The following is a 27,278-nucleotide window of genomic DNA, read 5'->3' as shown; positions in this document are numbered from 1 at the left end:
ACTCATATCTTTATTCGAGTACGTCCAGTGTTTTTACAATTTTACCATCTTTTTTTAAATTATGCCCTTCATCTGCCAGTTTGGCATGATATTGGAAGGTGGATAGTATGAATAATTCAGCTTGCACACCCACATGGTGCCTTAAGGGTCGGGTTGGAAGTGAAGGGATGTCTTTCCTATTCCTAAAGAGAAAATCATCATAAACTGTTTTCAGATGGGTTGCATACAGGGAATGGATCATCAGAAAATGAACTATCGTTTAAATTAGGTTTATTCGGACACAAGGGAGACTAGTCAGACCGGTGGCTCCCAGATGGCTTATTCCCACCTGCTCCACTTGAGTGATCTCCCTATACATGTAGGGATAGACCTGTCACTTTTAGGCAGTATGCGGGAAGAAACTGCTGGGGACCCGCACGTGCGCATGTTTTTGTAATAGAGATCATGATAGGAAAAAAAACATTCTTTTTTTTTTTTTTAAATAAAAAAAAACTTGACTTAGCCCCTTTTTGCTTTTAGGAAATGAATAAAGGTCCCTGGAAGGGCCCACAAGTGTGGAGAAGGCTCAGGAGCTGATCTCCAGCTATATGCAATAGATGCTGACTATATCACATAACTGGTCTCTTTGTCTAACACTCTGAAAGCCCCCATGTTGATACTCCTGTATATTGCAGATTAGGATTTTTCCTATATACTGTAATACTGTGGAATTTAAATATATAGCAATTAAATAATCTTAAATCCATCTCCCCATAAGAGATTAAAAGTAATGTAAAAAAAAAAAAAAGTTTTTAAAAATGTAAAAAAAATAAATAAAAATTCAAATTGCCCCCATTTTCAGTAAAAACAAAGGGTAAACAAATAAACATATTTGGTATTGCTACTCAAATAAAATATTAAATTGATTGACCTGTATGGTAAACACCAAAAACGGAGAAAATTGAAAATGCTAGAATTGCATAATTCATCTCCATAAAAATGCTATAAAAAGTAATCAAAACATTATATGTACCCCAAATTGGTATCAGGAAAAAAAATTGACTCACCCCACAAATAAGTCCTCAATCAGCTCCATCAATTTGAAAAATATTTTTCTTTCATGTTTTGGAAAATGGCACAAACCAATTTTTTTTTTTTTTTTTACAAAGTTTTAAAAATATAATATTATCATTTAATTAGATAAGAAATTGTAAAAGTTTGGTATTTTCACACTGACCTGGACAATCATATTTGAAGGTAATTTTTGCCATACAATTAGAATCCTAAAAATAAAACAATGGCGGAATTGAAAGGGGTTAACATTAGATAATTTTCTTATTACATATTCCATTTAAAGGCGCAGGTCTCTCCACAACGCACCATCATTCAGACACAATTAGTGTGAAATTAATTATTATACATTACTTACCAACATGAAGATTGGTAAAATAAGAATGTGCCATTTGGGCACAGGTTACATAACCCCATCTCTATTCTGACTCGATTATGCCAGGATTGCTTCACATATTTCAGGGCTGTTGGCAACTATTGGGATAGGTTATTGAAACCCCCTATTATGTCCTTAAAAAATCAAACCCAGGTACAAGACAAAGGATGTAACATTTGAAATCATTCTGCACTAAATTCATTCAGAGCCAAAAAGTCGTTTAGATGACCAATTGCCGAGTCTAGGGTGAATAAAAACTGAAGCTTTTGCTTAACAGGTGGCTTCTCAGGTTTGGCTGGAACGGTGACCTCAGAACTGACGTGCCTCAGTAAGACTGAACAAGGGACTCTCTACTTCCAGCCGTCCACATCAAAAATGTCACTTAACCAGGTAAATACCGTAAGTCTGTTATGGGAGCTGTTGGTAAATGGCCATCTCTTCCCTGGAAAGGTCATAGTTTTCAAGTTATTTGTGGCTTTCACTGCCAAAGACCCCACCAATCTCTAGACTTGGGGATGTTTTGTCCAGAGTCTCCCTTGACTTTCATCATCCTATCATATTTCCAGTGGATAGGTGATCATTTATATAGACTGGCAGACTGCAGCCCAGTGGATGTGAAATCCAAAAATGATGGTGTGTTTTTCAATGTTATATAGTACCATTAAAGTTGTCTCATTAGGAACCAGCCATTTTAAAATGGGTGTGATCAGCTGATTGGGCCACGTCCAGGTAATGAGCATTCGGGCACCTGCTGAAGGAGAAAATGTAGTCTATAGGAGCAGACAGTTGGCTGTATTTCTTGTGCGAGGATCGCATCACAATCCTCGGACTGGCTGATGGCTCTCCGGGCCCGAGAGTGACAGCTGTATAGAAATACAGCACATTGTCACGCTCAGGTCAGGAGAGCCATCAGCCAGTCCGCGCACTGCTGTAGGATGCGATGCTTGCAGTCTGTCTGCACCCTTAGGCTGTGTTCCCACAGTCAGCTTTTGGTGAGGTTTTGATGTTGCAGATCCTCTTCAGCATTTCTGCACCTATTTTGTAACCTATTGTTGGTATGTCATGCTTTAGCCCCCTTAGCAACCACCGATACGCCATTTAACTGCGGCAGTTAAGGGGCCTTATTCCTCAGCGCCACTTTTCAACGGGGCTGAGAAATAAATGTATAGCGCCCACCAGGGTTGGAAAATCTACGGGATCTCAGCTACCGGGGTTAGCTGAGACCCCAGAAACATGATTCGGATTGGTTTTTCCATCCTCAGTCACATGATTGCCGTTATTCACCAAATAACAGCGATCACAAAAAAAAGTCAGATTTTCCATTAATTTCTCTTTCCTCTGATATGATCTAGCATGCCAGAGGAGAGAGAAATGGGGTCCTCAAATCACCCCTGGAATCTACGCCATCCCCGGCCACTCTTCCATCCAATGGCCCTCCACGTCATCTTCCTGGAAGGAAATTGTGGGCGCATGAGCAGTGCGCTTGCTAAGATCTGCCAGCCAGTACCCGGCAACAATAGATTTTTCCTATTCGTTCATTTTGATCACTGTGATAGGGTCTATCACAGTGATCAAAATAAAAAAAAATGGTAAATCAAACCCTGCTTTGTCACCCCCTTAGACAAAAATAATAAAATAAAAAAAAGCTAGGGTTAGGGTTGTGTTGGGGTTACGGATTAGGGTTACGGTTGTGTTGGCGTTACGTTTGTTTTGGGGTTAGGGTTGTAGTGTTGGGAATTCTGAATATTCATTTCTCTTAAGTATCAGCACACGTGACTGCCGGCCACAGCAAGGAAGGCTCTGGCTGACACTGCGCGCTACTGAAGAGGAATGGATACTCACCGCTCTCTGTGATGAACAGTCCCAGTGAGTATTCTGGCAGCTCTACTCTGCTTATGAGCAGTGCATGACGTCCCTGCCATGTGCTGCTTACAAGCATTAAGCAGCTGCTGGCACCGGAGCAAGACGCTGTGAGGGAGCGCCGTGTAGGTGAGTGTAATCTTTTTTTGTAAATCTTTCCTGATGGGGCCAATTATAAACGAAAAAGGATGGGGCCAATCATACCAGGAACAGGATGGGGCCATTTATACCAGAAAAATGAATATAGATTGCCCTCAACGTCCATGAGCATGGAATGCAGTGCATATTCATTTCTCTTTAGCGGCGGACATACGAGTTAGACAGAGCCGCCGGCTCCAGCCTCCTGTGACCCAATGCTCCGCCAAAACCACTCCCCCACCTCAGCCAGAGCCCATATATCCGGACTATAAGACGCACCCCCCATTTTGGGAAGAAAAAAGTGCATCTTATAGTCCAAAAAATACTGTAAATTTCCTGATATGTCTTCGGACTGTGGCAGGAAACCGTGTGTTGCAAAGCAACAGTACTAACCACTGAGCCACCGTGCTATCCACACCTATTTAAACACTGATCTCAGGTGACTGGATGTTATATATAATTTTACCAAAAAAGTAGCGCTGCATGCTGCACTGTTATTTTTGGTGCATTTTTCACAGGGTTTAGGATGGAGGCTCTTGATAGAGCCCTCAAATCAGATGAGTAAACCTAAGTGCCCTAATGGATTGCTGTGTCTCAGTTATATTTTAACATCATGGTGATGACAAGTATCAATACCATCAAACTCTCTATAACACTAATGTATGAAGTTCTTGTTTCTTTTGCAGACAGACACAGGGAATGCACTTGTGTGCATGAATGCAGCAGATGGGACCGCTTACCTTCAAGGCATTTCAAGTCCATCCGACAGCAGCCTCCTAGACAGCCTGTGTCAGACCTTCACTAGTATTGGACAAACCATTAGCTGGATCAACTCTTACTTACTAATCTGATCAGTGTATGTTCAGCAACAAGTCATGGTTCAGTAGCAATATTGTCTCATCTTTTAGATAAAATAAAACACCCTCCTTAATCCACTACCAGCGCATTATCTACCCCCCGTAAGAGCAATCCTTTGATGGTTGTAACAGAGAAAGCAGTTATTTTTTGCCAATAATTTTGGCAAGAGGGTACAACTAGTTCCCATCCCTATGAATAGTGTAGGTGAGCTAACAAAATTGATAAGGCAATAATGTAGGAATGCTTTCAAGAGGGCAGATAAAGTGCTAGTGGTGCCAAAAGGGAGGAAATCTTGATGACTGGTTACCTGGGATTTTTTTTCATTAATTATGCTCATGTTAAAAATGATAAACTCCTTCCCCTACTCCAATCTTTGTTTGCTTTAAACTCTCATCCACATTGCTACTTTGGATTTTCCATATACAAATCTTGCATTTTTGCAATGATTTATTGCCTGTCACTTTTTTTTTTAATTAGACCAAGTGAGTAGTCCAAGAGGCAAATCGCCAAGCCCAAAGCTAGACTGGCATGTCTAACCCCACACACATGGGGAGAGGCCAGTCATTGTGTGTGATGATGGGGGCACACCTTGTGGACTACTAACCTAGCTCAGGGTGGCACTTTCATAGGAGGTATTTGTCTGTACTAATATGCGTTTGTAATATAGGAACTTGTCTCCAATTCATGCTACCCATGGTACGGCGGCATGAATCAAGTAACAGGTTCCCTTTAATGTTCGTATCTGAATAATGATTGCTTGATATCAACAGGACTGTGCTAATTCCAGCTTACAATAGTCCTTGTCATCAGATCCCTGATCCTGAGGTCCATGCTGGGGGTGCATTTGCAGCTTATGGATTGTGACTAACAGCATCGAACATCTTCTGTCCAGCTTTATTATACAATACTTCATTGAATACGCTATGGGACATGACTAATTATATTACACAATCATGACCTTTGCATGTAGACAGCTTTTTGTGAACACAGAGAAACGTGATAAAAGGAGGACAATCATAAAATAGAGAATGGATTTTATTTTTAATAAAAACATGGTATATAGTTGCCAGCATATCAAAATAAAAGCTTTCCCTTATCCAGCTGTGGCTTTATTATTCTCATATAACATGGAAAGCAAAATGTACAGGAATACATAATACATATAGAGAGACTTTGTGATTCCAGTGACACTACTTGCAATGTGTAGCGCACTTACTGTATTTTCATATCTATAGGAGGCAGCTTACTACAAGATGCACATATTTAGATATCATAAAATAGGAAGAGTTTATTTTCTACTAATTAAAACTTCTGATGTTGTAAATAAGCCAAGGGGTCAGTAAAGTGTTCGGAGGAGTTTTATGGGGAGGTAATAGGTAAGCAGTCAGCTCTCCTATCAGTGTTCTGTGCTGCATTCACATTATCTACAGAACTGTGAAATGCACACAACACTGCTGCAATCACAGCAGACACACACCACTGTTGCATACACACACAGCTCTGCTACATGCACAGTAAATACACACAAACTACACCGTAAATACAGAACTCTGCTTCATACACAGTAAACATACACAGCTCTGCTGCATACACACAATGCTGCTACGTACATATATACACACAGCTCTTTTGCATATTTTTTTTGCGTACACAACTTTGCTGCAGGTATCCTACACCAATTATATATGGCGGCCACAGAGCTCACCCCTCCTTCAGGGGTCTGACATTTGTCAGAGGGAAATGTGAACGCCGCAGCCATTGACTGGTTTGCCACTTGAACGCTGCAGTCAATGGCAAGCAAGTGAAAGCTGACCCGATGAGAACATGATTAGAACGGCACAAGTGTAGGGGGCCAAGTATCTGCTTCGTGTCCCCACCCCCCCAATTTTACGCTCGGCAATACAGCGTTGAAGGTATTATCATAGTAGTAGATAACCCCATAAATCATGAGTAGTTTAGTACCAGGTATAAAGTCTTAATATTCCCTTTCCAGCTTTCTCAAGGCATGTGACCGATATCCTGGATGCGTCTTTATCTCCAAAGTTCAGTAGTGTGCAAGACATGCAACATGGTGCAAGACTCTGCAGGTCCCACTGCCTCTGCTGTCCTGATCAAATAGATCGATGTCAAAGAAAGAACTGTGCCATGGCATAGATCCAAAGATCATGAAAGATGCAATATGAGGCTCCTCTCAATCAGATAAAGATGCGTCCAGACTAGAAGATGTCCACAATTATTTGTGTCTTAGGGCGCAGTCAGACGGCCGTATAACACGGACAACGATCACATCTCAATGCTTGGACTGGCTGCCGGCTCTCCTGGCCCAGTCGTGACAGTATATATTCATATATATATATTGCAGCTGTCATGCAAGCGCCGCCGGTCAGTCCGAGCATTGCAATGCTATCGTCATCCGTGGTATACGGAGTAAAAGAATTACGGTACATTGTGTTTTAAAAAGTGCACAGGAATAAAGTCATATTTGGTGTCACAGTTCACCATTCTTCTACGTACTTATTAGAAAAGGGGCAAAAAAACAAAAACAATTTATCAGACATGTGCCATGCTTCATTACTTTCATACGTACTTGCCCCATTCTGGAGTGTGGGTCTCAGTAAATATTCCCCAAACTATCATCTCCTCACACTGGTTACACAAACCAATATTCATTACTAATTTACACATAGTATTACTCTACAAAGCCGATTGTAATCACTTAAATAACAGGAGACAATTTAAGAACATAGTAGTAAAAAAAAAAAAAAAAAACATTTTCAAGGCACATTGGTCAGAAGGCTCCTGGAATCCAGCAACCCTTACATGCGTGTTTGGGATCTGTATTACACAAGTACCGAAAGTGACCAGCATTAGTTTCCATGGGGAAAATGAATGTATTATTACATCACAATGTTTTTATTTAATCAAAAATGCAGCTTACACCATCAGTTATCCAAGGCTGTGGGGGCGTTAAGAAAAACCTCCTAACTTCTCAATTTTCCTGATCTCCAACACTGCCTCACTACTGAGCATGTGCATAAAGTGCAGCACAGATTCATTTCAACTAAAAGCCGAGATCCCTACCTCAGGAACAGAACAGACATTTAGAGAACATTTCATAACTTTCCCAAATTATGAAAACATTTACAGCCCATCCTGCATTGTACTACTGTACCCAATGTATTATATATTTTAGGAGTTGGACCATTTTATACCAACTCCACCAAAAATGGACACTGACTCCACAGCCCTGCTTATATTGAACTACAGTCTAAACTTTGGAAGATACTACGAATGTGGTGCAATACATGGCATCCAAAATATACCAGTAAAGGTCACAAAAAGTCTCCAATGTGGGTCAATATACCCATCGTGAAAATTCATTAAACCTACAAATGGCTGAATAAAATACGAAATACAAACCCTTTTCATTGTGGACTGAGCTCATATACAAGGCTCCTATTACTGGACAGAAGCAGTCGAAATATGCCGCCTTATGAGCCCTCTTTGGTGTTTCTGATTGACCAAAAAAGAACAGGCAAATTTATTACAGCATAATAATCATTAGAATAAAAGGATGAGTCTGATGAAAGATATCCACTAAGAAAAAAGACAGAACAAAAGGCAAATCCACAATATAAAAGGTGTAGTCAGTGCAAAAATTAAATAATAATATGACTTTACCAACGGGCAAAATTTAGATAATCAATAGAAAAATCAGCTGAAATCTATATTGATTGTTAGCGATGAGAATATCAAAAAGGCATAAGTGGTGCTCCCTGGTATAAAAGAATAGGTTAATATTTATACATAATGACACTTCAATTCCTATTAAGCTTCAGTAGAATAGGGAAGACACTTAAGATTCTGCCCCTCATGATGACATATGGCAAGAAAGATCACTGCGGCCTTGAAATCGTCCCAGATGTCTTACAGTTATTAAACTTGCCCTCTGTTACTGTGTCTGGACTTGCTGTAGTTCTGGTTGATCAGAAGAGATCCCCAAGTCTTTGTGGGAATGGGCGTTCAAATGTGACAAAGAATCATTATCATCGTTGCTACGTGTGTCCCCTTCATGGTAGCCATGGCTGTACGGTTGTCCAGAAGCCGCTCCTGTTGAGTACAACGAGGCACCAGCAGGCGGCCATGTCGCAGCTGGCTTCATGTGATGATATGGAGAGTAGATATCAGGAAGGCCTTGAGGTGGTGTATAATACTGCTGGGTTGGGTAAGATCCAGGAGGTGGGTTGATCCTTTAGGAGAGAGGAGAAATAAACAAAACTAATTAGAGGTCATATATAAAAATGTAAGCAGTTACTAGAAAATGAGAGATCATTGATGTACATCATAAAACGTTGATCTTGGAAGGGGCGAGGGGTCTGGCCGCCGGGTCTAGTACCAATCCTATAAATATGCCATATTGTATGTGTGACCAGCTCACTCCTTGGTAAGGAACAAGACCAGCTCATACGCACACGTACTAGAGATACATGAACTGCCATACTCCATTTGGGTTGTACAATAAATGACAACATATACAAATAACAATAATAATAATAATAATAATAATAATAATAATAATAATAATAATAATGTGTGCAGGTTGTTAGTAGCCAAAAAAAAACTAGGACATTTAATAAAGGCGTTAAAGTAGGACTCCAATATTTTTACAATTAGTGTCAACTCTCATATTCTAGCAGTACCATTTGTTTCAGCTCCGTTATTATTATTATTAATAATTTATATAGCACCATTAATTCCATGGTGTTGTACATGAGAAAGGGGTTACATACAGAGTTATAGATATCGTATACAGTAAACAAATTTACAGTGACAGACTGGTACAGAGGGGAGAGGACCCTGTCCTTGCGGACTTACATTCTATGGGATAGTGGGGAAACTCTGTTCAGTTACCCCTATATATTGTCTCCCCTTTATAAAGAGCAGTTGGGTATGTGATCTCCAGTTTGACAACCAGTCCAGTCCATGCTCTCGTGTGGACAGGAGGACGGTCTCAAATTTCCAGTAAATTACATAATCAGATCCCTCCTAAAAGCACTCCGACACCTCTACTCCACCAACTCAGCTCCATCCATGAAAATGAAGGGGTTTTCTTGGTTAAAGAACACCATCCTATAGTCATCTGTCTGCTGGACATTGGTTCTAAGATTAATTAGGCTTACCTGTGATTGAATTCTTGTTAATTAGAATTTTGTAGTCTAAACTTTAGTTTTGCTCCTAAGACTTTCATTGGAGTATACTCATTTTTGCAGTAAAACTACTTTTTTGTGGCGTGAAAATCAAGTCTTGTTGGCAATCAATGGACCACATTTGTGGGAGTATTTTTTTAGTATGGTATACCTTAGAAAATGCAGATTTTGAAAACAAAACCCATAAAGGATTTCTGACAAATCTGTCATTTATGCTGAGCACAGTACATTGCAAATACACTGAGACCCTGCTGTATACATCACATAGGATACATTGAGACTGCTGTAAACATCATACAGGAGACACAGACTGCTGCATACATCACATAGGACACACTGAGGCTCGGCTGTATACATCACATAGGACACACTGAGGCTCTGCTGTATACATCACATAGGAAACACAGAATGCTGTATACATCACATAGGACACACTGAGGCTCTGCTGTATACATCACATAGGAGACAGCAGCTCTATGGCACTGATCACTGCAAACCGTTAGGCAGAAGCAAGAGGATTATGATAAGATTCTAGCATAATTAGAAATGTTGTCTGTATTGGGTGAACCATATCTGAAGTCAGGTAAACTTTTAATTTAAATGAAAGACATTATTTCCAGTGAAACGTATAACTACTTTTCAAAGAAAAGGACCATCATGGCCACATGGTAGCCATAAACCAAACATCAAGAAAAAAATTGCTTTGACAGTTTATAGTCAGGATAAGACTTCTTCTCCACTGTGTATGACAGAACAGCAACTCTACCTTGACAATACGTCACCTACATACAACATAGACAGCCATTTTGCCCGCTAAACAAATTGTCATGAACACAAAACAACTTACTTTCTGGATTGAGAGGCATTCCTTTCTGTTAAAGTCGCAGGGATGTACCTCCAAATTTGGACTCTCTTCAATAACCTGAATGGCATCATCTGATCCATTCGTGACAATAATGATTCTGAGGGGTCCAGGAAAAAGCAGCCACCCAAACCATCTGTTTTTAAGTTAAAGAATATATAGCAGATGTAAATCAAGCAAAGCAGTACATACATTCATGTCCCCGTGTAACGTCACTGGTTTTATTTTGAGGCTGTTCACTACAGGACAACCCTTTCTAAACTGCTAAGGGCCTCACAAAAAATAATAAATCACATATTCACCTCCCCCAATGGCATTGTTCTGTCTCCTGGAGGCCTGCTCGGAAGGAATAGTGAAGACTGTACCTGCTCAGCAGCTGCTGATTGACTGCAGCGGTCACTCACATGAAAACACTGCTAGGAGAGACAGCAAGGAAATTGCAGGAACAACATTGAGCCGAGAGATATTTTGTGTTATTTTATGTGGTTCACTTTAACAGTTATGAAGTTGTTGTTCTATTGAGAAAAGAAGATTACAATCTAACCGGCACATGGCTGCAAGTATGAAAACGACATACATCAGGTGACCACGAAATTGTGCTTCAAACACAGGGGAACTGTGACAGTGTGTGCTTTACTCTGTCACGGTATAGCAGTCTGCAGTCACAGAGTATCTGCAGGCTTTTATTTTATTTCAGAAAAGCCCTTTAATGTTAGGACTACACAGCCATTCTGACGTGGAGCTTTAGTGTACACCCGCCTCATCAGGTCTAAGATCTACTCAATTTATTCAGTTTGCATGTGAAATCTAATGACCTCAACACATTTTTGGGAATAATTTGTATCTAGTGTAAGACTGGGTTCAGATGTGGTAAAATATTGGATCAATGTCTGCCACAAAACATTTCATATGTAACGCAAGTTTTGCTTCACATTTCACCCTATGCCTTAAAAGTAGTTGGTTGCATGCAAAGTTTCACAATATTCTCTACCACTTTCCATCTGTCCTTTGTGGAAAAAACTGAAATTCATTATTGGATAGTATTTCACTTAACATGCCAAAACTTCTCTTGGATCATACAGGTTGGCTTTTCCATTTGAAAACAAATAACATTGCTGTGCACTATGGTGACTTCACTGCACAGCTTCTGGGATCGGACACCAAATTGGTAAGAGAAGAAGCATGTTCACTCTCGGTGTCACAATTCCTCTGCTCAGAGTGGCTGGGACTCTGATGGACAGCTCTGTCGTCCTATCCTGTGCTGGGACGTGCTGAGCTGTTCGTGCTTTGATTGACAGCTTGGTTCACCTATCTGACTGGAAAATACACAGATTTTCACAGGTGCTCCAGGCTCTTGGTAATTGCCCTGCTATTTAGGTGAGCTGTCTGGCTCAGATCATTTAGATACAATAAATTGGCCTTCACTCTGTCCAAATGTGACGTGCTGGTGGAATGGGCCCTTGAGACCCTGAATCCAAATGAAGAGAATTCACCGCACACTCTATCCGTAAGGTGATGCAAAAAATTGTAGTTACTTACCGATAATGGTATTTCTCTGAGCCCATGAGGGCACCACGGAGAGAGGGAATCCGCCCACCAAGGACAGGAAACCTACAGATAAAAAGGCGGTACCTCTCTCCCGCATCAGTTGTTTACAGAGCATGATGGGAGCTTAAAAACAGAATCTAAAGCAACATTACTTGAAGACTTTAACCGAGATACTATTTACTTAGGTGTTTAGCATAGGTACATTCTATCAATGTGCGCACTCTTAAGTGAAGGGAGGGAATGTACGGGTGCCGTCATGGGCTCAGAGATATACCGTTATCGGTAAGTAACTACAATTTTCTCTGTCCCCCATGACGGCACCACGTAGAGAATTGCAGAGACTGTACATTTAGGGAGGGACCACAGCTTCCAGAACCCTTTTCCCGAAGGCGAGATCTGAGGAAGAGATAAGGTCCAATCTATAGTGCTTATAGAATGTAGAGGGTGAAGACCAGGTAGCAGCTCTACATATCTGATCAATTGAAGCATCGGTCCTCTCCGCCCAGGAGGTCGCTACGGCTCTCGTTGAGTGTGCTCTGATTTCTCCTGAGATTGGTACCCCACTTGATGAGTACGATAAGCTGATGGCCTCTCTGATCCATCTTGCTATTGTGCTTTTTGAGGCTTTCTTCCCTTTCCGGGGACCCTGGAAACAGATAAAAAGAGATCCATCCTCCCTACACGCCCTAGTGGCTTCCATATAGTGTATCAAGCATCTCCTAACATCCAATGTGTGCGATTCTTCTTGCATGTTTTTGGGGTTAGGGCAAAAGGAGGGAAGGGATATCTCCTGAGCTCTATAGAATCGGGAAGCTACTTTTGGGAGGTAGGCTGGATCAGTTTTGAGAACTATCCTGCCGTCCAGGATCTGAGTGAAAGAGGGGTTGAGAGATAAAGCTTGTATGTCACTAACCCTGCGTGCTGAGGTGAGGGCGACCAATAGTGAAGTTTTAAAGAGATACGGTTTTTAATGTGGCTTCTGCTAAGGGTTCAAAGGGAGGTTTAGTCAGGGCCGTAAGGACTAGATTTAGATCCCATTGAGGGGTGCTGCGCGAGGCCAGAGGTCTTGACCTCCCCGCTGCTCTGAAACTTGGAAACCCAATGGTTCCCCACCAGGTCGTAGTTAAACAGCGCCCCCAAAGCTGCTATATGTACTTTTAGGGTGCCCGTGGCCAGACCCCTTTCTAACCCCTTTCGTAGGAACACTAGAATGGTATTCAGTGGAATTTCTTCACCTATTGTGGCGCCTGAGGATGATAGAAATATTTTCCAGATTTTCCCATATTGTTTAGTTGTTACAGGTTTTCTACTTTGTAGTAGGGTAGATACTAGCCCTGGCGAAAACCCTCTGTGTTCTAATAGTCTCCTTTCAAATTCTAGGCTGTCAAGTGTAAACTTGCAACCTTAGGGTGTTGTACTGGTCCCTGGAGGAGGAGATCCGGAATATCCAGAAGTACCCAGGGGATGGAGACAGACATCCTCCTCATCCAGGCGAACCATGGCCTTTTTGGCCAAAATGGAGCTATCAGGATTACACGAGCTCTGTCTTCCCGAATTTTTCTCAGGACTGCTGGAATTAGAACTAGTGGAGGAAAAGCATAAGCTAGTTGGTGGTCCCAGGGAATTAGGTATGCGTCCAATGCTACTGGGTTCCCCAGAGGTATTATGGAGCAAAATGTGTACCTTTTTGTTCAGATAGTTTGCAAAGAGGTCTATATAAAGGTACTCCCCACCTCTCCGATATCTGGTTGAATACAGCCTGATTTAGTTCCCATTCCCGTTGTTTCAGGCGGGACCGACTCAGGAAGTTCGCTCTGTGATTGTCCACCCCTTTTATGTGGAGGCCTGTCAAGGACTGAAGGTTTTTTTCTGCTATCTGGAAGATTGATTTTGCCACCTCCATTAGGGGACGGGAAAGGATACACCCCTGGTGATTCAGATATGCTACCACCACTCTGTTGTCGGACATGACCCTGATGTGCTGGGAGTGAAGGGGATTTATGAATTCTAAGAGGGCGAACTTGACTGCGAGAAGTTCCTTCATGTTGGAAGATACGCTCTTTAAGCTGTTTGACCAGACCCCCTGAGCTATGAGATTGTCCATGTGGGCCCCCCACCCACTGGGACTTGCTTCTGTGGTCACTATTTTTGAGACCGGGGTTACCCAGGGAACTCCATGTGACAGATTGTCCCATGACGTCCACCAATCTAGAGAGTATTGTGTTCGGTGACAAACTGAAACGACTTTCTAAATTTGTTCCTAGAGAAACTTCTTCTGACAAAATTTGCCATTGAAGATCCCTTGAATGGAGTTGAGCCCATTGAACTGCAGGAATGCAAGCCGTGATGGACCCCAGGAGAGACATTGCTTGATGCAGGGATACGGAGGGGAGATCCCTCATTGTGGAGACTATGCTGACCATTTTTTGCACTTTTTTGTAAGGAAGGCGGCAATCCTGCCTGACAGAGTCCAATGTGACGCCCAGATATTCCTGGACTTGGCATGGTATTAACTTGGACTGTGCCAAGTTCAGCCAGCCAGCCCAGGTTCTCTAGAGACTGCATAATCTCTTAACTGTCTCTCGCAATGTCCTGTAGAGATTTAAAGGTGTCTTCCACCTGTTTTTTTTATCAGGGTTCTGAGGTCTGTGGCGAACCCAGGAAGCCCTTCGCATACTGTCTGCTGGATGCATGAGCCATATAGTCTCTTCTCCCAGGTGTGGGGGAGATCCTCCCTACAGAGGGCACATACTTTATGCTTGGATTTACAAGAATTTTTCTTCCCATAGGGAAAAGAGACAAATATAGGCCCCCATTAATTCCTAACATTCACAAAGATCACTCACCACCTGAAGGACCCATAAGTACCAGCTGGGGCTCTGGCGTTGGTTTATCCTTTGTACCGGATGCTGCGCTGGATTCTTTGTTGTGCATTGATCCTGATCCGGAGCATCCTTTTCCGGTTATTTCCTGGTGTCCTTTTTGAAGCCTCCGTTTTTGCTGCTGCTGCTGTTGCGACGGTGGCTGTGGTGTAGATCTGGAAAGGGGTGATCCCTCCAGGTCGCTCATGGTGGCAGGGGAACGCTGGTCGACCTCCATAGGAAGCGTTCAACCTGGGGCTGCTTCCTCTATAAAGTGGCCCCCTGTTCCCGGCCTTCACGCTGTTTAAAACGCCAGCGCATGCGCGGTGTCTGGTTTTCCCAGACATGCATTGCGCCAGAATTCCCATGCATACACAGTGCAGCCGAGAATAGAAACCCGGCGGGACCCAAGATGGTGCCACGCTATGCCGTGCGTTATTGCTGGTTCCCAGAACCCCCGGGCACCCAGCCATGCAGACTAATGCTGGGAGGCCATACTAGCATTGCCTCCTCCTCCTCAGAGGGACCCCCCGGGATGCTGCTGCTGCATTACTTTTCTTACCTAGAGAGGCAGCCGCGATCTCCTTGCCGCCTCTCCTCGAACACCCTAGAGGCTCGCTGACCCCAGCGGGTCACCACACCAGCCGAGACAGGGGGACCCCCGCTGTCTGAGTCGGACTGATTGGGCCCGGAATTCCCACGACGAGGTATGTCTTCTGTAGGTCTCCCATCAAGGACAGAAAACCGAACTGATGCGGGAGAGAGGTACCGCCTTTTTATCTGTAGGTTTCCTGTCCTTAGTGGGCGGATCCCCTCTCTCCGTGGTGCCATCCTGGGGGACAGAGAAAAAGAAATTTATGTGGTCACACATAATATTCGTAGAGAAGAGAGAAACGTATATGAGTGACTATTTGACTGATCTCCGGTCTTATTCAATATGCCACCTTATGCTGAGAAATGCTTGAGTGGTCCTGTGAAGTGGACGTTATGGGCAGCGCTCCAGCGCTTTGCCCCCTTGAACAGTGTGCTTAGGCTGCGTTTGCTCTCTGCTGCTGGCATTTCCATGTGGGCGCCGCACACCTCAAATCGCCGCATGCGGACACATCCGCATACAACGCATGTCCCTGCGTACCCAATGTTAAAGATAGGTACGCAGGGAAACGCTGGACGCAGCCGGCAGTAGGCGGAGCCTGGGCAGAGCTTCACCGAGGAACGCAAGTCTGAAACCAGCCTAAGCTTGTGCTCTCTGGTGTGTTCGCCTGTACCCTGTACTGTAAGTTCTGATCTTCTTCTGCTGCTGACCTTTGGACTGTGTTCAGACTACCCATTTGTTATTGCCCCTTTGCTTATCTGCGATCGCTCTGGTATTCTGACCCTGGCATGTGACCTTACGACTTCGTATTTTCCCTTGGTTTACTACATGATCTTTTGGTATTGACCCCCAAAACGACTGACTGCGCTGATTCATGGCCTGCCGTGGGTTGTGACTAGCGCTACTCTCAGGACTTTTTCTACTAAGAAGACACCCGCTAGTTATAGTTTAATAATAATAAAAAAAAAGCCACCACAAAAAAGTAACAGCACAGCTGCTTCAGGGAAAAAAACATAAACAGCCAACTATTTACAGAATCATCTTTACCGAGGAAAACTATTTCGCAACTGGATACAAGACGTCATGTGCACATACCCCTTAAATCCCCCTCAAAAAAGGAAAATAAAAATTTGAAGTTTCAGGTTAGTTTAAAGCTCAAGAAAAAGACACAGCATGTACATAACCTTAGAACTGGCTATACAAGACGTCTCTCAGTGAGTGACATGTCACTGGAAAATTTTCCTCCTAACCATATCTCTTCTACAGTGCCCTGTACAATGTCCTATATGTGGGACATTGACGCAGAAGAACTATTTTCTAGAAGGTTTTGTAAAACCTTAGAAATTTGCCAATTCTTCAGAGCCTGGAAGGTCTCCTTTTTTGCGGGAGCCACCCTAATCTTTCAGGAGAGTTGGCAAATTTTCAGATTTGGGTAGAGCCGATAGTTTTTCTGGAATGTAAGTAACGACAAATACAACATCTACTACTTGTAAAAGGATACAAATAACTCCCACCAGTATGCCACATACATTACTGAGGATGGTGGCATGTGGTATAAAGAAAGCAGGGATCAGAAACAACAGTGGCATCACTTTTGTGGGTACCATGAACCCAAAGAACATGAGTCGTCTCAGGCTGGTGCGTATAATAAAGACGCTGATCATTGAAAAAGCAACTGATGTAAATCCCTGGACCTTTCCACCCACCTGAAGGCTGCTGCCTACAGCAATAACGACCAGGTAGAAAAGTCCATTGCATATAGCAAACAGAGGCGTGAGGAAGCAGAACTTTACTGTGCCAACATTCTCTTCAAAACCGCCACCAAAATACCAAACGATTAAGCAACTGCAGATTAACGTTGGGAGATCTTCATGGAAGTAAATATAAGTGATCAACCTGTGGACCGAAAAATAGATCTTGTTAACAGAAAGTGGAAACCCCATCAACAACACTCACGCAGAAAATCTACTGATATTGAAAAGTTAACACAATGGATAAAAGATACCCAAAACACACCACTGGAGAAAATATATAAGATATAATCTTTATTATCAGTATTAAAAGTTCATTACATCCAGTAACAAAAACATGAATCAAGAAAAAAATGAGACATGTATGATGAGACAATCAAAAGAAGGATAGTACTCAAGTACAATGGGTGGTAAGGTGGATTAGTAACAGACCATGAGATAGCTACTGTAGGTAATAAAGCAATAAATTGGTCCAAAAAAAGGAAACCCGTAATGTCTGAACAATAATAAAGTGCATATAGTGCAGACCATGCTGGTCAAAGTAAAGTAGCCATAGAAACAAACGATCAAAGGGAATATGTAATTTATAGCTTACCCATAGTGTTGTATGAAATGCCCTTCCACGATACCACGAACGCCCTGACGCGCGTTTCACCCTCCCCTTGATAAAGCACATCCGCGAAATGCACTTTATTTTCAATGGGAGTGTGAAACACTCATATACATGTCTCATTTAATTCTCGAATCATGTTTTTGTTACTGGATGTATTGAACTTTTAATATTGATAATAAAGATTCTTATATATTTTCTCCAGTGGAGCGTTTCTAGTGCAGTAATGCAGTTCAAATTTCGTTTTTTCAAGTTTGCATGTTTTGGCGCTGCAGTGTGCTGCCCTGTTTGTTTGACTATGTACGGGTTGGCGACTCTGGGTTCAGCACCTGTTCACACTCGGTCTATGTTTGGATGTGCAGATCAGGTTTTTTGAAATGTATTCTCTAGCCTTCTGATCGTGCACTCCCCGCCTCCTAGCTTCGGGTGTTTTGATTATAGTAGGTCCAATACCCCTCCACATAGAGAGAGAATTTGAGTCCAAGAAGAGGTTTTTACATGTGCCCATTCAGATGGAGACGTTTATTCTCAGTGAGGTGGGTCAAGCGTGGGACCTCGTATGGGAGAGATGCCTTAACGTGGCTACGAGGTACACATAAAATTGGCCATTTTTGTGCGCTAAAAGCTCTCATTTTTCATATTTCTAGTGCAGTAATGCAGTTCAAATTTCGTTTTTTCAAGTTTGCATGTTTTGGCGCTGCAGTGTGCTGCCCTGTTTGTTTGACTATGTACGGGTTGGCGACTCTGGGTTCAGCACCTGTTCACACTCGGTCTATGTTTGGATGTGCAGATCAGGTTTTTTGAAATGTATTCTCTAGCCTTCTGATCGTGCACTCCCCGCCTCCTAGCTTCGGGTGTTTTGATTATAGTAGGTCCAATACCCCTCCACATAGAGAGAGAATTTGAGTCCAAGAAGAGGTTTTTACATGTGCCCATTCAGATGGAGACGTTTATTCTCAGTGAGGTGGGTCAAGCGTGGGACCTCGTATGGGAGAGATGCCTTAACGTGGCTACGAGGTACACATAAAATTGGCCATTTTTGTGCGCTAAAAGCTCTCATTTTTCATATTTCTAGTGCAGTAATGCAGTTCAAATTTCGTTTTTTCAAGTTTGCATGTTTTGGCGCTGCAGTGTGCTGCCCTGTTTGTTTGACTATGTACGGGTTGGCGACTCTGGGTTCAGCACCTGTTCACACTCGGTCTATGTTTGGATGTGCAGATCAGGTTTTTTGAAATGTATTCTCTAGCCTTCTGATCGTGCACTCCCCGCCTCCTAGCTTCGGGTGTTTTGATTATAGTAGGTCCAATACCCCTCCACATAGAGAGAGAATTTGAGTCCAAGAAGAGGTTTTTACATGTGCCCATTCAGATGGAGACGTTTATTCTCAGTGAGGTGGGTCAAGCGTGGGACCTCGTATGGGAGAGATGCCTTAACGTGGCTACGAGGTACACATAAAATTGGCCATTTTTGTGCGCTAAAAGCTCTCATTTTTCATATTTCTAGTGCAGTAATGCAGTTCAAATTTCGTTTTTTCAAGTTTGCATGTTTTGGCGCTGCAGTGTGCTGCCCTGTTTGTTTGACTATGTACGGGTTGGCGACTCTGGGTTCAGCACCTGTTCACACTCGGTCTATGTTTGGATGTGCAGATCAGGTTTTTTGAAATGTATTCTCTAGCCTTCTGATCGTGCACTCCCCGCCTCCTAGCTTCGGGTGTTTTGATTATAGTAGGTCCAATACCCCTCCACATAGAGAGAGAATTTGAGTCCAAGAAGAGGTTTTTACATGTGCCCATTCAGATGGAGACGTTTATTCTCAGTGAGGTGGGTCAAGCGTGGGACCTCGTATGGGAGAGATGCCTTAACGTGGCTACGAGGTACACATAAAATTGGCCATTTTTGTGCGCTAAAAGCTCTCATTTTTCATATTTCTAGTGCAGTAATGCAGTTCAAATTTCGTTTTTTCAAGTTTGCATGTTTTGGCGCTGCAGTGTGCTGCCCTGTTTGTTTGACTATGTACGGGTTGGCGACTCTGGGTTCAGCACCTGTTCACACTCGGTCTATGTTTGGATGTGCAGATCAGGTTTTTTGAAATGTATTCTCTAGCCTTCTGATCGTGCACTCCCCGCCTCCTAGCTTCGGGTGTTTTGATTATAGTAGGTCCAATACCCCTCCACATAGAGAGAGAATTTGAGTCCAAGAAGAGGTTTTTACATGTGCCCATTCAGATGGAGACGTTTATTCTCAGTGAGGTGGGTCAAGCGTGGGACCTCGTATGGGAGAGATGCCTTAACGTGGCTACGAGGTACACATAAAATTGGCCATTTTTGTGCGCTAAAAGCTCTCATTTTTCATATTTCTAGTGCAGTAATGCAGTTCAAATTTCGTTTTTTCAAGTTTGCATGTTTTGGCGCTGCAGTGTGCTGCCCTGTTTGTTTGACTATGTACGGGTTGGCGACTCTGGGTTCAGCACCTGTTCACACTCGGTCTATGTTTGGATGTGCAGATCAGGTTTTTTGAAATGTATTCTCTAGCCTTCTGATCGTGCACTCCCCGCCTCCTAGCTTCGGGTGTTTTGATTATAGTAGGTCCAATACCCCTCCACATAGAGAGAGAATTTGAGTCCAAGAAGAGGTTTTTACATGTGCCCATTCAGATGGAGACGTTTATTCTCAGTGAGGTGGGTCAAGCGTGGGACCTCGTATGGGAGAGATGCCTTAACGTGGCTACGAGGTACACATAAAATTGGCCATTTTTGTGCGCTAAAAGCTCTCATTTTTCATATTTCTAGTGCAGTAATGCAGTTCAAATTTCGTTTTTTCAAGTTTGCATGTTTTGGCGCTGCAGTGTGCTGCCCTGTTTGTTTGATCATTTAATTCTCGAATCATGTTTTTGTTACTGGATGTATTGAACTTTTAATATTGATAATAAAGATTCTTATATATTTTCTCCAGTGGAGCGTTTTGGGTATTTTGTATCCATTGTGTTAGGTTGTATAGTTATAACACACCCATCCTTTCTGTATATAATGGGAGCAATGTTTTTCCTTATTTAAGGTCCCTTATAGACTAGTGATATGTTTAAGGACATTGTGCTTATTATGATATGTAAAAGGACATTAGAAGGGTTATCTGCATATTAGATGCTGGTCAAGACCCGATGCAGAAGTGAGCAACGTCAGAACAACTTCAATAACCGGAAAGCAAATTAGCTCTCCTCTAAGAGAAAGAATATTGGTCTCTAGTGCCAACAACTTGAAGTAGGTAGCCTTTAAAGCACCACTCCAGGGTTGGTTTTCTATTGTACCATTGGAGTGGTGCTTTAAATGGAAGTCCCTTGCCCCATCTGATACTCATCTGTTGTCCCCATCATTCTTTTCCAGCTTCGCTCTGGTCCGTCTCCGGCAAAAAGTGACCTACTGGCACGCGCCTGAGGTCATTTTTCAATACAAGTCTATGAGAGCCTTGTTCCGGAGAGCTATCTGTAAAAGCTGAAACCGTCAGAAGGAGAGTATAAGAATGGGGGCAGGAAGCTTACAGTTTCAGCACTGGAATGGCCCTTTAAAGAAAAAAAGCAAACAGGCTGGACTGGTGCTTTAACGTGAGTCTGTCGGCACAGAATAGCTGATAATGTACAGGTGCCATTTTCAAATTGATTTTTTTTTTTTAATGAATATCAGGATTACAAACAAATTAATTATATGCACATTACACATGCGATCATGCTGCAGCACAGGTGCCACCGCTGGAACTGCGGAAGGTTTCCCCCCCCCCCCCAAGCTATATAGAATATTCATTAAGTAAACAGCGCCATCTTGGACGAGAATTTTTTTTTCTCTCTATCAAGATGGCGCCGCCGCCGGTGTCTGCAGAAGGATAGGGATGAGGGTGGCCATGCAAGCCAGGATAGGGATGAGGGTGGCCATGCAGGCCAGGATAGGGATGAGGGTGGCCATGCAGGCCAAGATAGGGATGAGGGTGGCCATGCAGGCCAGGATAGGGATGAGGGTGGCCATGCAGGCCAGGATAGGGATGAGGGTGGCCATGCAGGCCAGGATAGGGATGAGGGTGGCCATGCAGGCCAGGATAGGGATGAGGATGGCCATGCAGGCCAGGATAGGGATGAGGGTGGCCATGCAGGCCAAGATAGGGATGAGGGTGGCCATGCAGGCCAGGATAGGGATGAGGGTGGCCATGCAGGCCAGGATAGGGATGAGGGTGGCCATGCAGGCCAGGATAGGGATGAGGGTGGTCATGCAGGCCAGGATAGGGATGAGGGTGGCCATGCAGGCCAGGATAGGGATGAGGGTGGCCATGCAGGCCAGGATAGAGATGAGGGTGGCCATGCAGGCCAGGATAGGGATGAGGGTGGCCATGCAGGCCAGGATAGGGATGAGGGTGGCCATGCAGGCCAGGATAGGGATGAGGGTGGCCATGCAGGCCAGGATAGGGATGAGGGTGGCCATGCAGGCCAGGATAGGGATGAGGGTGGCCATGCAGGCCAGGATAAGGATGAGGGTGGCCATGCAGGCCAGGATAGAGATGAGGGTGGCCATGCAGGCCAGGATAGGGATGAGGGTGGCCATGCAGGCCAGGATAGGGATGAGGGTGGCCATGCAGGCCAGGATAGGGATGAGGGTGGCCATGCAGGCCAGGATAGGGATGAGGGTGGCCATGCAGGCCAGGATAGGGATGAGGGTGGCCATGCAGGCCAGGATAGGGATGAGGGTGGCCATGCAGGCCAGGATAGGGATGAGGGTGGCCATGCAGGCCAGGATAGGGATGAGGGTGGCCATGCAGGCCAGGATAGGGATGAGGGTGGCCATGCAGGCCAGGATAGGGATGAGGGGGGCCATGCAGGCCAGGATAGGGATGAGGGGGGCCATGCAGGCCAGGATAGGGATGAGGGGGGCCATGCAGGCCAGGATAGGGATGAGGGGGCCATGCAGATGAGGATGAGGAGGCCATGCAGATAAGGATGAGAGGACAATGTATACCAGGCTTATACTTGAGTCAGGTTTTCCGTGGTAAAATGAGGTGCCTCGGCTTGTACTCGGGTTGGCTTCTACTCGGGCATATATGGTGTATTAAATCTTCACTTTATTAGAAACAAACTACATGTAAAAGCAACACATTGACAAGTACATAGTAAAAATATAAACAACAGCTCAGGAGGGGGAGGTGTATGTCCAAAGAGATATAGATAAGTGATATACTAAAAACCTTAATACATTTATCCTACATAGCAAGATGACACTCCAGACAGTCCAGTATACAGCAATCATGCCGTAAAAATATATATATATTGTAATGCAAATGTTCAGTGACAAGATATTAAATAAATTATAAAGTGCACATACATAGCTAATTGCTATGAGGTATCAACTGTATTGAAAATAGGGATCTAATTTATGTTTTATATAATACAATGTATGTCTTCTAGCATTTATGTTGTGCTACTTCTTATATACCGCAAATTCATGCCTCCTAGCATTTAGCCGTTATTTTCAATACAATTGATACCTTATAGATATTAGATATATCTGCGCATTTAATAATTTAATATCTTGTCACTGCACATTTATATTAAAGTATTCTTTATGTAAAAGCAAAACATTGGCTCTCCCACAAAAATTCTAATAGAGGAGAAAGTCCTTTATGTAGAGTGCGGCTGGTGATTGTAACAGGTTCTGTGTACTGTGTACACCTGTTAAATATATAGTTTGGTTAGTTACTAGTATAGATAGTATTCACCTGCGCTGTCTACATTAAACTGAGCAATGCGGAATGAATGTGGATATTAAAGTGAATATAAATTCAAAAGCACTTACTGTTTGATATCGTAGGTGATAATGTAAGTGGCAGATCCTATTCGATACCAGTTACAAGTAGAGTCTTACATAAAAGTAGATGGTGGCCCGATTCTAACGCATCGGGTATTCTAGAAGAATATGCATGTCCACGTACTATATTGCCCAGCCCACGTACTATATTGCCCAGCCCACGTACTATATAGTAATGTGGGCATCAGATCCCTGTTAAAAAAAAAAAAGAATTAAAATAAAAAATAGTTATATACTCACCTTCCGTTGGCCCCTGGATCCAGAGCGCGCTCCGGTCTCAAGAGTGCATTGCGGTCTCGCGATATGATGACGTAGCGGTCTCGCGATATGATGACGTAGCGGTCTCGCGATATGATGACGTAGCGGTCTCGCGATATGATGACGTAGCGGTCTCGCGATATGATGACGTAGCGGTCTCACGAGACCGCACGTCATCATCTCGCGAGATCGCAATGCATGGACCGGTCACCAGTGCGTCACAGGGAGCGGGAAAGGCGCCGGAAGGTGAGTAGATGATGATTTTTTTTATTTATTATTTTTAACATTAGATCTTTTTACTATTGATGCTGCATAGGCATAGGTTAATAGCAGCGTTAATGGAGTGCGTTACACCGCGGCATAACGCGGTCCATTAGCGCTGCCATTAACCCTGTGTGAGCGCTGACTGGAGGGGAGTATGGAGCGGGCAATGACTGCGGGGAGGAAGGAGCGGCCATGTTGCCGCCAGACTGCGCCCGTCGCTGATTGGTCGTGGCAATGGTTGTGGGCGTTTTGCCACGACCAATCAGCGACTTGGATTCCATGACAGAGGCCGCGACCAATGAATATCCGTGACAGACAGAAAGAAAGATGGAAGTGACCCTTAGACAATTATATAGTAGATAAAGGAAATGTACGCTCTTTGTAACAATTACACTTGTGGATGAAACAGAATGGTGAGATATATATGAGTGAGTATTTCACTTTCAATTACTTAGGTTATTATTGGTGGTGTGGATTCACAATTGCTTTCCCCGTGGAGTCTCACGGTTCCCCCTAATTGAATAAATTTATAACCTTTTTTTAGTTATGATCTTATAAATCTACCGTGTTTCCCCGATAGTAAGACACCCCCGAAAGTAAGACGTAGTGGGGGTTTTAGCGGGGTCGGCTAATGTAAGACGTACCCCGAAAGTAAGACGTAGTAAATACCGTAGTGCTGAGTAGTGTCGGGGGTCGGCCGAAACTCGATGGTTCTCAGGGTCTGAAGGAGAGGAAACTCTCCTTCAGGCCCTGCGATCCATATTTAAGTGTAAAATAAAGAATTAAAATAAAAAATATCGCTATACTTACCCTCTGACGCGCCCTGGTACTAACCGGGAACCTTCCTTCCTTCGAATCAGCGCTTCCAGGACCTGCGGTGATGTTGCGGTGATGTCGCGGCTTCTGATTGGCCGCGCGAGCGGTCACATGGGCGGTTGCGCGACCAATCACAAGCCGCGACGTCACCGCAGGTCCTGGAAGCGCTGATTCGAAGGAACGAAGGTTCCCGGTTAGTACCAGGGCGCGTCAGAGGGTAAGTATAGCGATATATTTTATTTTAATTCTTTATTTTACACATAAATATGGATCGCAGGGCCTGAAGGAGAGTTTCCTCTCCTTCGGATCCTGGGAACCATCCAGGGATACCTTCCGATACTTGTGTCCCATTGACTTGTATTGGTATCGGTATCGGCGATATCCGATATTTTTCGGGTATCGGCCGATACTATCCGATACCGATACTTTCAAGTATCGGACGGTATCGCTCAACACTAGTGCGGTAGTAAACTGTACGTTGGAAAAAAAAACGCAGCGGTTTTTTTCCCAATGTAAGACATACCCCGAAAGTAAGACATAGTGGGACTTTTGAGTGGTAAAAGAATGTAAGACACTGTCTTACTTTCGGGGAAACACGGTATATATGATCTGGATCTGTGGATTTTTTATGTACTCACTAGTGTTTTCGTTGGCGACATAAAGGACCTTGGTACTAGTTGTCAAGGCAATGTGGTTTTGTTTGAGCAAGGTCCGTTGATCAAGGGTAAAATTGATAAAATCAATAACCCTGACGAAGAGGGCTAGAGCCCTTGAAACACGTTGGTTGGCTGTTCTCAGCGCACCTGTCCTCTGTAGCTTGGTGACGTCACTCTTAGCTCCGCCCATCCCCTCCGGCCGCTACCTCAGCACTGCTTCCGGCCAGGGCATGCGAGGATTTTGCGGTCTTGTGGCATTTGCTGCAACTTCTCTCCAAGCTCGCCGCACAACCACAGCGGTGACACAACCGCTATCCCTGTGATCTCCACAAGTCACCGCCAAGGGAGACAGTGAGTACAATCAATTGGACACGTATTGTGATTACACGTGCATATATATATATCTCTCACAGTAAATCAGTGTAATTATATAGAATCAATTTATCAGGGGAGGATCCTTCCATACTTAAACTTATAGGATACAAACCCTAAGCATGCAAAAATCCACAGATCCAGATCATATATAGATTTATAAGATCATAACTAAAAAAAGGTTATACATTTATCCAATTAGGGGTAACAGTGAGACTCCACGGGGAAAGCAATTCACAAGCATCACGCTACCAGCAGCAATTGTGAATCCACACCACCAATAATAACCTAAGTAAGAAAAAGTTAAATACTCACTCATATATATCTCACCATTCTGTTTAATCAACAAGTGTAATTGTTACAAAGAGCGTACATTTCCTTTATTTTTTTAAGACTACTTGTAACTGGTATTGAATAGGATCTGCAACTTTTACTCACATTATCACCAAAGATATCAAACAGTAATTTATATTCACTTTAACCCCTTAATCCCATATGACGTACTATCCCGTCAAGGTGACCTGGGACTTAATTCCCAGGGACGGGATAGTACGTCGTAGCGATCGGCCGCGCTCTCGGGGGGAGCTCGGCCGGGTGTCAGCTGACTATCACAGCTGACATCCAGCACTATGTGCCAGGAGCAGTCACGGACCGCCCCCGGCACATTAACCCCCAGCACACTGCGATCAAACATGATCGCAGCATTCCGGCGATACAGGGAAGCATCACGCAGGGAGGGGCTCCCTGCAGGCTTCCCTTAGACCCTCAGTACAAGGCGATGTGCTCACCTTGTACCAAGTGTCTCCTCCCTGCAGGCCCCGGATCCAAAACGGCCGCAGGGCTACATCCGGGTCCTGCAGGAAGGTGGCTTACCAGTGCCTTCTCAGAGCAGGTGCTGGTAAGCCTGCAGCCCTGCATGTCAGATCACTGATCTGACACAGTGCTCTGCAAAGTGTCAGATCGGCGATCTGACCTTATAACATGATGTGCCCCCCTGGGGAGATGTTATCAAGTAAAAAAAAAAAAAAATATATATATATATATATATATATATATATATATATATATATATATATATATATATATATATATATATATATATATATATATATATATATATATATATATATATATATATATATATAGTCAGATGTGTAAAAAAAAAAAAAAATCCTAAATAAAGAAAAAAAAAATAATATATATATATATATATATATATACATACATACATATATATATATTATATATATATATATACAGTGGGGCAAAAAAGTATTTAGTCAGTCAGCAATAGTGCAAGTTCCACCACTTAAAAAGATGAGAGGCGTCTGTAATTTACATCATAGGTAGACCTCAACTAT

The 27,278-nt window shown here is 43.3% G+C and overlaps 2 protein-coding genes across 2 annotated transcripts in view; one reads left to right on the top strand and one right to left on the bottom strand.

Annotated features, from left to right (window-relative positions):
• Window positions 1-5,378, top strand: part of LOC138670175 (serine protease 52-like) — a 53,538-nt gene extending 48,160 nt beyond the window's left edge. The window contains exons 9-10 of the mRNA XM_069757271.1: window positions 1,704-1,816; window positions 4,111-5,378. Of these exons, the coding sequence (XP_069613372.1) occupies window positions 1,704-1,816; window positions 4,111-4,275 (278 nt within the window). The 3' untranslated portion in view covers window positions 4,276-5,378. The remainder of the gene's footprint in view (window positions 1-1,703; window positions 1,817-4,110) is intronic.
• RHBDD2 (rhomboid domain containing 2) overlaps window positions 5,302-27,278 on the bottom strand; it is a 39,842-nt gene continuing 17,865 nt past the window's right edge. Inside the window, exons 4-6 of the mRNA XM_069759823.1 lie at window positions 16,854-17,248; window positions 10,337-10,487; window positions 5,302-8,532 (exon numbers count right to left, since the gene is read on the bottom strand). Of these exons, the coding sequence (XP_069615924.1) occupies window positions 8,235-8,532; window positions 10,337-10,487; window positions 16,854-17,248 (844 nt within the window). The 3' untranslated portion in view covers window positions 5,302-8,234. The remainder of the gene's footprint in view (window positions 8,533-10,336; window positions 10,488-16,853; window positions 17,249-27,278) is intronic.

Source organism: Ranitomeya imitator, chromosome 3, assembly GCF_032444005.1.
Source record: "Ranitomeya imitator isolate aRanImi1 chromosome 3, aRanImi1.pri, whole genome shotgun sequence".
In the NCBI taxonomy this organism is placed as follows: Eukaryota; Metazoa; Chordata; class Amphibia; order Anura; family Dendrobatidae; genus Ranitomeya; species Ranitomeya imitator.
The sequence above is the reverse complement of the archived record's forward strand: the minus strand, read 5'-3'. Positions and strand labels throughout refer to the sequence as shown.